General features: G+C 43.1%; 1 protein-coding gene across 2 annotated transcripts in view; it reads left to right on the top strand.

The window, feature by feature from the left end:
• The window catches only part of rmc1 (regulator of MON1-CCZ1), an 86,560-nt gene that overhangs the window by 49,670 nt on the left and 24,393 nt on the right, over positions 1 to 12,497 (top strand). For both annotated transcript variants that reach the window (XR_005943363.1, XM_041190489.1), the window contains exons 14-17: positions 1,356 to 1,462; positions 3,390 to 3,509; positions 6,639 to 6,716; positions 6,806 to 6,910. Coding sequence is in view for 1 of the 2 variants with exons in the window: in XM_041190489.1 (XP_041046423.1) it covers positions 1,356 to 1,462; positions 3,390 to 3,509; positions 6,639 to 6,716; positions 6,806 to 6,910 (410 nt within the window). In the remaining variant the exon portion in view is untranslated. The remainder of the gene's footprint in view (positions 1 to 1,355; positions 1,463 to 3,389; positions 3,510 to 6,638; positions 6,717 to 6,805; positions 6,911 to 12,497) is intronic.

Raw genomic sequence — 12,497 nt, 5'->3', positions numbered from 1 at the left:
ACAAGGCAAGGGATTACACTATGAATGTACTGGAAAGTACTGAAGATCAGAGGGACCTTGGTGTGCATATCCACAGATCCCTGAAGGTAACAGGGCAAGCAGATAAGGTGGTTAAGAAGGCATATGGGATACCTTTATTAGCTGAGGCATAGAATACAAGAGCAGGGAGATTATACTGGAACTGTATAAAATGCTGGTTAGGCCAGAACTAGAGTACTGTGTGCAGTTCTGGTCACCATGTTATAGGAAGGATGTGATTGCACTGGAGAGGGTGCAGAGGAGATTTACCTGGATGCTGGAGAGTTTGAGCTATGAGGAAAGATTGGATAGGCTGCGGTTGTTTTCCTTGGAGCAGCGAAGGTTGAGAGGGGACCTGATAGAGGTGTATAAGATTGAGAGGGACATAGGGTGGATAGGAAGGCACTTCTTCCATTTAGTAGAGGGTTCAATGACCAGGGGGCGTAGATTTAAGGTAAGTGGTAGAAGGCTAAGAGAGGAGGTGAGGAGAAATGTGGTGGGAGTCTGGAACTCATTGCCTGAAAGGGTGGTTGAATCAGAAATCCTTGTAACATTGAAGAAGTAATTTGATATTCACTTGTGTTTCCATAGCCCTCAGGGGTATGGGCCAAGCGCTGGAAATTGGAATTAGTGTTGTCAGATCTTTGTTGACTGGTGCGGACTTGATGGGCCGAATGGACTCCTTCAGTGCTGTAGTCGTCTGAGTCTGAGGTTTAACACCGTAAAAGCAGAAATTCTTCCAAGGAATTGCTGATAGCTTTGTAGTATATATTCTGCCTGAGGGTCGATGTAAGGGATCAGAGGGTTAATTTATATGAGGACTGGTTGCATAGACTAGGCTTGAATTCCCCCTGAATATAGAAGATATAATTGGCAATTCTTATAGAGGTGTTTATGATGATTGAAGGAGTTGATAGGGTCGATAGAGGACAACAATTTCCTATGGTGGGAGGGAGTTCAGGACAAGAAGGCAGAACCTTAAAATTAGATCTCAGCCACTCAGGGTGGTGTCAAGAAGCACTTCTCCACACAAAGGGTAGTAGAAATGTGGAGCTCCCTCTCTCCAAAAAGCTGTTGAGGCTGGGGGAGGTCAATTGAAAATTTCAAGACTGAGATGATAGATTTTTTTGGGGGTAAGGTGTTTACGATTACGGAACCAAGGCAAGTAGATGGAGTTAAGATACAAATCAAGCATGATCTAATTGAATGAAAGAACAGGCTGAATGGTTTCCTCCTGTTCCTGTGTTCCTGATGGCATATTGCAAAGAAATTTACCAATTATTGTTCATCAGTGTGGTGAGGTTGTCCCGTAATCCTGTTGCACCTTTTTGTTTCAGTGCTGAGCGCAGCAGAGCGGGGTAGCTTGCCTGTGATCGCTACCATATTTGACAAACTCAATCATGTCTACAAGGAATACCTAGAAGCTGAGCAGAACTATACCTTGGTGAGAACTGCCTCCGGAGTATTTGCTGTTCATAACACTTAGTCTGATATGCTGACATGCGGGATATAGTTTAGTTTACTGTTGGATGACATAGCAAGAAGTGCAGGCTAGAATCTCCCTGCCCTTTGATTCCTCTATAACTGATGACCCTGGTGAAATTCAGAAAGCTTTTGATAAAGTCTTACAAAAGAGGTTAGTGTGCAAAATGAAAGCACATGGGATTGGAAATTGGTTAGGCAGGAAATGGAGAGTAGGAGCAAATGGGTCTTTTTTGGAGTGGCAGGCGGTGACTAGATGGCTACCGCAGGGATCAGTGCTTGGACCCCAGCTATTTACAATATATGTTAATGATTTGGATGAGGGAACCAAATGTAATATTTCTAAGTTTGCTGACAACACGAAACTTGGTGGGAATGTGAGCGATGAGGAGCATGTTGAGAGGCTTCAAGGCAATTTAGACAGATTGACGGAGTGGGCAAATACATGGCAGATGCAGTACAACTTGGATAAGTGTGAAGTTATTCATTTCGGTAAGAAAACCAGATTGTCAGAATATTATTTAAATGGTGATAGATTGGGAAATGTTGATGTACAAAGGGACCAATCACTGAACGTACCTGCTTGCTGCACCTGCATGATTATGAAGGCACATGGTTTCTTACTGTAGCTATACAGGGCCTTGGTGAGACCACGCCTGGAGTATTGTGTGCAGTTTTGGTCTCCTCACCTAAGAAAGGATATACTTGCCATAGAGGGAGTGCAGCGAAGGTTCACCAGACTGATTCCTGAGATGGCAGGATGGTCGTATGAGGAGAGATTGGGCCGACTAGGCCTGTTATTCACCGGAGTTTAGATGACTAAAAGGGAATCTCATTGAAATGTATAAAATTCTGATAGGGATGGACAGACTAGATGTACGGATGGGCAGACTGGACCCAGGGATGATGTTTCCTCTGGCTGGGGGTTCCAGAACAAGGGGTCACAGTCTCAGGTTACGGGATAGGCCATTTAGGACTGAGATGAGGAGAAACTTCTCCACTCAGAGGGTGGTGAACCTATGGAATTCTCTACCACAGAAACTGTAGAGGCCAAGTCACTGAATATATTTAAGAAGGAAGCAGATTTCTGGACTCTAAAGGCGTCAAGGGGTTTGGAGAGAGAGCGGGAGTATGGCGTTGAGGTAGCCATGATCATCTTGAATGGTGGAGCAGGTTCTAAGGGCCAAATGACCTACCCCTGCTTCTGTTTTCTATGTTTCCATTATAGGCTTGTCAATTAGGTGAATTACTCAAACATTTTGAGAGTTGTTGTTCCCATCTTTTTAATAGAAGGGACACGCTGTCGAAACTTTTCACCTTGCGCTTGTCAAGACTGATGGAAGAATGCCAAAGTTCAAAGGCAGCAACAATTTGTGCTGTGTGAGAAAAGGGCCCAAAACTGCCATCAACATCTTTTTGTCAAGCAGTGTAAATTGTTGCTCCCTTTGAAATTTGGTATTCTTGAAACTGTCCTGATGAGTGCAAGACAAAAAGCTTTGACAGCATGTCTCTTTTGTCAGCAGTACTGAAGAGTTTTGGGTTTCACCTCCTGCGGCTTCACAGACAATGAAGTACTCTTTTGAACTGAAATCACCTGTTGCAATGTTGGAAGTATGCCAGGCAGCTTGCACACAGCAAAATCCCACAAACAGCATTGTAGCAATGATTAGATAATTTTTTTTTTTGATGATATTGGTTGAGAGATAAATATTGGCCAAGGCAAAGGGGAGAACTCCACTGCACTTCTTTGAAATCGAGCCAAAGGATCTTTGAGCTTTGCGTAAGATCCCACATCTGCCATTTAGGCAGAATCTTTTCTTTTTCCTTCTTAGTTGAATTTGAAAGTAATTACCTTGAGTGAGTGATTGAAGCATTTCTGTTTTGCATAGGCTGTAGAGTCAGGAACAAGTCGCAGCAGCTCCACTCAGAAGAGACCAGTGCGTACACAAGCTGTCATTGACCAATCGGACATGTACACCCACGTCCTGTCTGTGTTCACCGACAAAAAGGTTCGTATCACTGGATGAGATGCACTTGAATTAGGGAAAGCAAAAACTGCCTAAAGCAAAATGATCCAAACATCATTCTAATCCAATAACATGATTGAACCGTCGATCCCAAAAAGAGGAGTCATGTTATTGGATAGGATATGAGAAACTGATTCCATACCAATACCCAAAACCAATCTTAATTGATAACTAAATTTAGATGCTGGATTAAGAAAGAACTTGCATTTATATAGCACCTTTTGTGACATCGGGACACCCCAAATACTGATAAAGAAATTATCTAGCAGTGATATATTGGTACAGTGCAACACCTTTTGGGCTAATCTGTTGATGCTTTCAGAGGTCCTTCAGAACAATATAAACCAATACCCAATTAGGTACTTTTTGAATTGTAATCAGTGTTATAAAGTAGGAAAAGTGGCAGCCAATTTGCGCACAGCAAGCTCCAACAAACAGCAATGCTTTTGCAGGCGTCAGGGCAGAAACTTGAAATCGGAGGACTGGTTCAATATAGTACCCTTCTCAAGGGATCTGTGATTTCTGTGAGCAGGGCCAGCGGCAGTGAGATTTTTTTAACCAGTTCGATCGAAGAATTCACACTCAGATTTGCAAAACCTAAACAAGGAAGTGTAAATTATATTTAAATGATACTGAAAGCTAAATAAAAATTGGGAAAGCCAGGTGAGATGAAGAGAGCGAGAAAGTTTTAAAAAAAACTTTTTAAAAAAATTCTCCCTCATTAATTAGCTTCAAAAGAAATGAGAGTCCACACTTGTAAAATTTCAATGTCAGGTCTAGAGATATTTGTCAGTAATTATTGATTACTACTAGTGGGCAAATATGCTAAGTTCACATCATTACAAGCCTTTCAGTGCTGAGTCTATCAGTGAGGACTGCATCAGTACACCTTGTGGCAGAGTGGGCTATCTCTGACAGCAACTTCTGGATTTCCGTGCATGTGTCGACGTCAGAGTTGCTGTCTGATTTGCCTTGTAATAACGGTGAGCGCAGGATCATAGAATGGCTACAACACAGAAGGATAATTTGGCCCCTCGGATCCAGACCAACTCTGTGAGAGAAATTTCATTCCTCCCCACTCCCCCACCCTTGTGCCATGGCCCTGCAATTTTTTTCCCTTCAGGTGCTTATTCAATTCCCTTCTGAAAGCCACGATTGAACCAGTCTCCGCCACACTCTCTGGCAGTGAACATACAAACTTACGAACAATGACATGAGTAGGCCATTCGACCCCTCGCACCTGCTCCACCATTCAATAAGATAATGGCTGATCTGATGATAACCTCAAATCTGCATCCCACCTACCCCAGTTAGTCTTTCACCCCCTTGCTTACTAAGAATCTATCCATCTCTGCCTTAAAAATATTTAAAGACTCCGCTTCCACCGCCTTTTCAGGAAGAGAGTTCCAAAAGACTCATAATTTTGCCTCATCTCCATTTTAGATGGGCAACCACTAATTTTTCCCAAAGAGGAAACATACTCTCCACATCCACCCTGTCAAGACCCCTCAGGATCTTCTGTTTCAATCAAGTCACCTCTTACTTTTCTAAACTCCAGTGGATACAAGCCTATCCTGTCCAACCTTTCCTCATAAGAATTTCTTGTTTTAGTCTGGTAAACCTTCTCTGAACTGTTTCCAACGCATTTACACCCTTCCTTAAGTAAGATGACCTGTACACAGTACTCCAGATGTGATCACACTAGTGCTTTGTATAACTGAAGCATAATCTCCCTACTTTTGTATTCAGTTCTCCTCACAATAAATGATAACATTCTATTAGCTTTTCTATTTACTTGCTGTACCTGCATGCAAACTTTTTGTGATTCATGCACTAGGACACCCAGATCCCCCTGCATCTCAGAGCTCTGCAATCTCTCACCATTTAGATAATATGCTTGTCTTTTATTCTTCCTGCCAAAATGGACAATTTCATATTTTCCCACATTATACTCCATTTGCCAGATCTTTGCCCACTCACTTAACCTATCTATATCTTTTTGTAACCTCCTTTTGTCCTCTTCACAACTTACTTTCCTACCTACCTATGTGTCATCAGCAAATTTGGCAACCATCCCATCCATACCTTCAATCAAGGCATTTATATAAATTATAAACAGTTGAGGTCCCAGCACCGATCCCTGTGAAACGCCACTTGTCACATCTTGCCAACCTGAAAAAGACCCATTTATGCCCAGTCTCTGCTTCTTCTTAGCTAACCAATCTTCTATCTATGCCGAAATGTTACCCCCCCTACATTAAGAACTTATATTTTCCACAATAACCTCTGACATGGCACTTTATCAAATGCCTTCTGGAAAGTACAGGACATCCACCGGTTCGCCTTTATCTACAGCACATGTTACTTCCTCAAAGAACTCCAGTAAGTTGGTTAAACATGATTTCCCTTTTACGAAATCATGTCAACTCTGCCGGATTACCTTGAACTTATCCAAGTGCTCTGCTATAACATCTTTAATAATAGCTTCCAACATTTTCCCCATCACAGATGTTAAGCAAACTGGCCTGTAGTTTCCTGCTTTCAGTCTCCCTCCCTAATCACTTGCTGCGTTTAGAAAAAAAATTATTCCCCCATGTTGCCTACCACCTTTAAACTGGTACTGTCTAGTTCTCGATCCTTCATCAATGGGAACAGTTTTTTCCTATCTACTCCATTCAGACTGTTCATGATTTTGAATGCCTCTATCAAATCTCTTCTCAACCTTTTGTTCGCTAAGGAAAATAATCTCAGTTTCCCCACTCATTCCACCTAACTGATGTCCCTCATCCCTGGAACCATTGTTGTTAAGTCTTCACATCCTTCCTAAAGGGCAGTGACCAGAATTGGAGACAGTACTACAAGTGATAGCCTCACTGTTATTATTAATGCAAATTCTGGGCCAGTATATTTATTTGAAAGCCAGAGTTGCTTTATAGATTGTAATTCCCGAGTTTGAGTCCTGGTAGCATTACCTGTACATAATTAGCATATTAACTGTGTTAAGAGGCCACGATACGGCTGGTTTTGCATGTTGCTGAAAATGTCGTTGATGGGCTGAATGGTCTCGTTCCATACTTGGATCATGTGATTTTCTACAACTTCTTTTACCAGGGCCTTCCCCACAAGTTTGTTAGCGCAGTATTGATGGAATACATCCGGTCTCTCAATCAGTATCAGATCACTGTCCAGGTAATTCAACCCCTTCACTTTAATCAGAAATATTAACATTTCTGTATTTGAATTATTTACTTCCTTTAAAACATTGTATTTTATTACAGCATTACCTTTATGAATTGGTTATAAAAACCCTTGTCCAGCACAGCTTGTTCTACATGCTTCACCAGTTTCTACAGTACCATGTGCTTAGTGACTCCAAACCACTGGTAAGGTACCAGACTTTCTGAAATATTCACCTGACTGTTGAATTGACCTTTGACTAAAGAAAGCAGATGGATTTCATACTTATAATATAAAAGCAAAATGCTGGAAATACTCAGCAGGTCAGGCAGCATCTGTGGAGAAAGAAACCGAGTTGGCATTGAGGTCTATGACCTTTGGTCAAAACTGGGGAAAGTTGGAAATGCAATAGATCTTGAGCAGCTGAAAATGGGGAGGGTAGAAAAAATAAAAAAAGGGGGAGGTCTTTGATAGGGTGGGGGGCAGCTGAGATTAAATGATTAAATGTTTCATGATGCAAGACCAAGGAAAGCAGTAATGGCCTGGTGCAGTGTTCCAATTAGCTCAATTAAGGGGGCTTGAGGGACAGCATCTTATCCCTACAGCCTTCTGATTTCAACATTTGAGTGCAACAATTTAGATTATGACCCCTGCCCATTTCATTTCCTTTTTCTTTGCTGTTTTTTTTTTCTCTTATATTCTTTTCTTTGTTTGGGTGGCACCTACTCAGGATCTTGCCACTCGCATCTCCTTTAGATGCATCTTATGTTTCTTTACTTGTCCCATTACCACTTCCTTTTGTCTAACACCATCATCCCCTTTGTCATTCGATCTTTCCTACCCTCTGCCCTATCACAGACCTTCCCTTTTAGTCTTTTTTCAACCTCTCTTTTACTCATTTATTCATTCACCGGATGTAGGCATCGCTGGCTAGGCCAGCATTTATTGCCCATTCCTAATTGCCCATGAGAAGGTGGTGGTGAGCTGCTGTTTTGAACTGTTGCAGTCCATGTAGTGTAGGTACACCCACAGTGCTGTTAGGGAGGGAGCTCCAGAATTTTAACCCAATGATGGTGAAGGAATGGCAATATATTTCCAAGTCAGGGTGGTAAGTGACTCTGAGGGGTACTTGAAGGTGGTGGTGTTCCCATGTAACTGCTGCCCTTGTCCTTCTAGATGGTAGTGGTTGTGGGTTTGGAAGGCACTTTTGAAGGAGCCTTGGTGAGTTTCTGCAGTGCATCTTGTAGATGGTACACACTGCTGCCACTGTTCATCGGTGGTGGAGGGAGTAAATGTTTGTGGGTGGGGTGCCAGTGAATTGGGCTGCTTTGTCCCGGACGGTGTCGAGCTTCTTAAGTGTTGTGGGAGCTGCACTCATCCAGGCAAGTGGAGAGTATTCCATCACACTCCTGACTTGTGCCTTGTCGATGGTGGACAGGCTTTGGAAAGTCAGGAGGTGATGACATTGATAGGGCTAGAAAGGAGGTCCTGCTGAAAGAATTTGAACAGTTAGCAACTAAATTAAAATGCAGAACCCCCCCAAGGTAATAATCTCAGGATTACTGCCTGAGCCAAGGGTAAACTGGCATAGGGTAAATAAAGTCAAGGAGTTAAATGTGTGGCTCAAAGATTGGTGTGGGAGTAATGGGTTTCAGTTCATGGGGCACTGGCACCATTACTGGGGTAGAAACTAGCAAGTAATATAAAAACTGAGAGTAAGAGCTTCTTTAAAGATATAAAAAGAAAGAGAGAGGCTAAAGTGAACATAGGCCCCTTAGAGAATGAGGTTTGGGAAATAATAATGGGGAACCAGAAGATGGCAGAGGAGTTGAATAAATACTTTGCATCAGTCTTCATGGTAGAAGACACTAATAACATTCCAAAAATACTAAATTATCAAGGGACAAAAGTGGGGGAGGAAATAAATGCAATAACTATCACTAGAGAAACTAATGGGGCTAAAGGCTGATAAGTCCCCTGGACCTGATGGGTTGCATCCTAGGATATTAAAGGAAGTAGCTGCAGAGAAAGTGGATGCACTGATAGTAATCTTCCAAGAATCCTTAGATTCTGGAAAAGTCCCAGAGGATTGGAAAACTGCTAATGTAACACCCTTACTCAAAAAGGGAGGGAGACAAAAAATGGAACTGTAGGCCAGTTAGCTTAACATCTGTCATTGGGAAAATGTTAGAGTCTATTATAAAGGATGTAATTGGAGAGTATTTAGAAATGCATAACCTAATCAAGCAGAGTCAGTATGGCTTCATGAAGGGGAAATCATGCCTGACAAAATTTATTAGAATTCTTTGAGCAACTAACAAGCAGGATAGAGAAAGGGGAACCAGTAGATGTAATATATTTGGATTCCCATAAGGTACTGCACATAAGGCTACTTAATAAGGTAAGAGCCCATGGTGTTGGGGTGGTACATTAGCATGGATAGAGGATTGGCTAACTAATAGAAGACAGAGTTGGGATAGGGGGGGCATTTTCAGGATGGCAACCTGTGGAGTCCCACAGGGGTCAATGCTGGGGCCACAATTATTTACAATATACATTAATGACTTGGATGAGGGAAATTAATGTACTGTCGCCAAGTTTGCGGATGACAAAAATAGGTGGGAAGGTAAGTGGTGAGGATGACATAAAGAGTTTACAGAGGGATATAGACAGGTTTAGTGAGTGGGCAAAAACTTGGCAGATGGAATATAATGTGGGAAAATGTGAGGTTATGCACTTTGGCAGGAAGAATAGAGGAGCTGAATATTATTTAAATGGAGAAAGACTGTAGAAAGCTGCAGCACAGAGGGATTTGGGGGTCCTCATGCACAAATCACAAAAAGCTAACATACAAGTTCAGCAGGTAATAGGGAACGCAAATGGAATGTTGGCCTTTAATTCAAAGGGAATGGAGTATAAAAATAGGGAAGTCTTGCTAAAAGTATACAAGGCATGTGTTAGACCACACCTAGAATACTGTGAACAGTTTTGGTCCCCTTATCTAAGGAAAGATATACTGAAATTGGAGGCAGTCCAGAGAAGGTTCATTAGGTTGATCCCGGTCTATGGAGGGATTTTCTTATGAAGGGAGGTTGAGTAAGTTGGGCCTGTACTCAATGGAGTGTAGAAGAATGAGAGGTGTCCTTATTGAAAGATATAAGATTCTTAGGGGATTTGATAGGGTAGATGCTGAGAGGTTGTTTCCCCTTGTGTGAGAGTCTTGGACCAGAGGGCAGAATCTCAGTGTAAGGGGTCACCCATTTAAGACAGATGAGAGGAAAGTCTTCTCTTAGAGGGCAGTGAATCTGTGGAATTCTTTACCACATAGGGCTGTAGAGGCTGGGACATTTAAGTATATTCAAGGCTGAGAGAGATTTTTAATCAGTAAGGGAATCAAGTGTTATGGGGAAAAGGCAGGAAAGTGTAATTGAGAATTGTCAGATCAGCCATGATCTCATTGAATGGCAGAGCAGACTGGATGAGCTGAATGGCTTACTTCTGCTCCTACGTCTTATGGTGAGTTATCCAGTGTTTTCAGCCGTTTCTTGATTTCGCGTGGAGTGAATTGAATTGGCTGAAGACTGGCATCTGTGATGCTGGGGACCTCCGAAGGAGACCGAGATGGATCATCCACTTGGCACTTTTAGCTGAACATTGTTGCAAATGCTTCAGCCTTAGCCTAGCACATGAGCGCAAAAGATCACCCATCAATGAGGATGGGGATATTTGTGGAACCTTCTCCTCCAGTGAGTTGTTTAATTGTCCACCATCATTCACGACTGGATATGGCAGGACTGTAGAACTTAGATCTGATCCGTTGGTTGTGGGATCGCTTTGTTCTGCCTATCGCTTGCTACTATTGCTGTTTGGCACTCAAATATTCCTGTGTTGTAGCTACACCAGGTTGACACCTCATTTTTAGGTACGCCTGATGCTACTCCTGGCATGCCCTCCTGCACTCTTCATTGAACCAGGGTTGAACACCTGGCTTTATGGTAACGGTAGAGTGGACGATATACCAGGCCATGAGGTTACAGATTGTGGTTGTAAACAATTCTGCTGCTGATGGCCCACAGCGCCTCATGGATGCCCAGTTTTGAGTTGCTAGATCTGTTTGAAATCTACCCCATTTAGCACGGTGGTAGTGCCACTCAACACAATGGAGGGTACCCTCAATGTGAAGGTGGGACTTTTCGTCTCCACAAGGATTGTGTGGTAGTCACTCCTACCAATTCTGTCATGGACAAATACATCTGCATCTGCATCAGGCAGGTTTGTGAAGAGATGACCTCACCAGTGGTGGTAGGAGTAGGTTTTTCCCTCTTGTTGGTTCCCTCACCACCTGCTGCAGACCCAGTCCAGCAGCTTTGTCCTTTAGGACTCAGCCAGCTTGGTAGTCGTAGTGCTACCGAGCCACTCTTCCTGATGGCCATTGAAGTCCCCCACCTAGAGTACATTCTGTGCCCTTGCCACTCTCGATGCTTCCTCCAAGTGGTGTTCAAATTGGAGGAGCACTGATTCATCAGCTGAGGGAGTGCAGTAGGTAATATCTACAAGGACCTGCATAATCAGTTGCAGTTTCCCTGCCCATGTTTGACCTGATGCTATGAGACTTCATGGGGTCTGGAGTCGATGTTGAGGACTCCCAGGGCAACTCCCTCCCACCTGTATACCACTGTGCCACCACCTCTGCTGGGTCTGTCCTGTTGGTGGGACAGGACATATCCAGGGATGGCGATGGTGGTGTCTTGGATGTTGTCTGTAAGCTATAATTCTGAGAGTATGACTGTCAGGCTGTTGCTTGACTATTCTTTGAGATGGCTCTCCCAATTTAGGCACAAGCCCCCAGTTAGTAAGGAGGACTTTGCAAGGATGAGTTTGCCATTGTCGTTTCTGGTGCCTAGGTCGATACCAGGTGGCCCATCTGGTTTCATTCCTTTTTGAAGGCTTTGTAGCTGTTTTGATACAGGGGAGGCGGTGGCCGAGTGTTCCAGAGACCCAGGGTAATACTATGGGTACCGGGGTTTGAATCCCATCAAGGCAGGTGATGAAATTTGAATTCAATAGAAATCTGAAATTAAAAGTCTGATGATGACCATAAGACATAGGAGCAGAAGTTAGGTCATTCGGCCCATCGAGTCTGCTCCGCCATTCAATCATGGCTGATAAGTTTCTCAATCCCATTCTCCCGCCTTCTCCCCGTAATCTTTGATCCCCTTACCAATCAAGAACCTATCTATCTCGGTCTTAAATACACTCAATGACCTGGCCTCCACAGCCTTCTGTGGCAATGAATTCCATAGATTCACCACTCTTTGGCTAAACAAGTTTCTCCTCATCTGTTCTAAAAGGTCTTTCCCTGCTAAGGCTGTGCCCTCGGGTCCTAGTCTCTCCTACTAATGGAAACATCTTCCCCACGTCCACTCTATCCAGGCCTTTCAGTATTCTGTAAGTTTCAATCAGATCCCTCCTCATCCTTCTAAACTCCATCGAGTATAGACCCAGAGTCCTCAAACATTCCTCATATGTTAAGCCTTTCATTCCTGGGATCATTCTCGTGAACCTCCTCTGGACCATCTCCAGGGCCAGCATAGCCTTCCTGAGTTACGGGGCCCATAATTGCTCACAATATTCTAAATGTGGTCTGACCAGAGCCTTATAAAGCCTCAGCAGCACATACTTGCTTTTATCACAAAACCATTGCTGATTGTCATTAAAACCCATCTGGTTCACTAATGTCCTTTAGGGAAGGAAATCTGCCATCCTTATCTGGTCTGGCCTACATGTTACTTC

Source organism: Carcharodon carcharias, chromosome 6 (assembly GCF_017639515.1).
Source record: "Carcharodon carcharias isolate sCarCar2 chromosome 6, sCarCar2.pri, whole genome shotgun sequence".
NCBI lineage: Eukaryota > Metazoa > Chordata > Chondrichthyes > Lamniformes > Lamnidae > Carcharodon > Carcharodon carcharias.
Note: the sequence above shows the minus strand (reverse complement) of the source record. Positions and strands in the feature narration are given on the sequence as shown.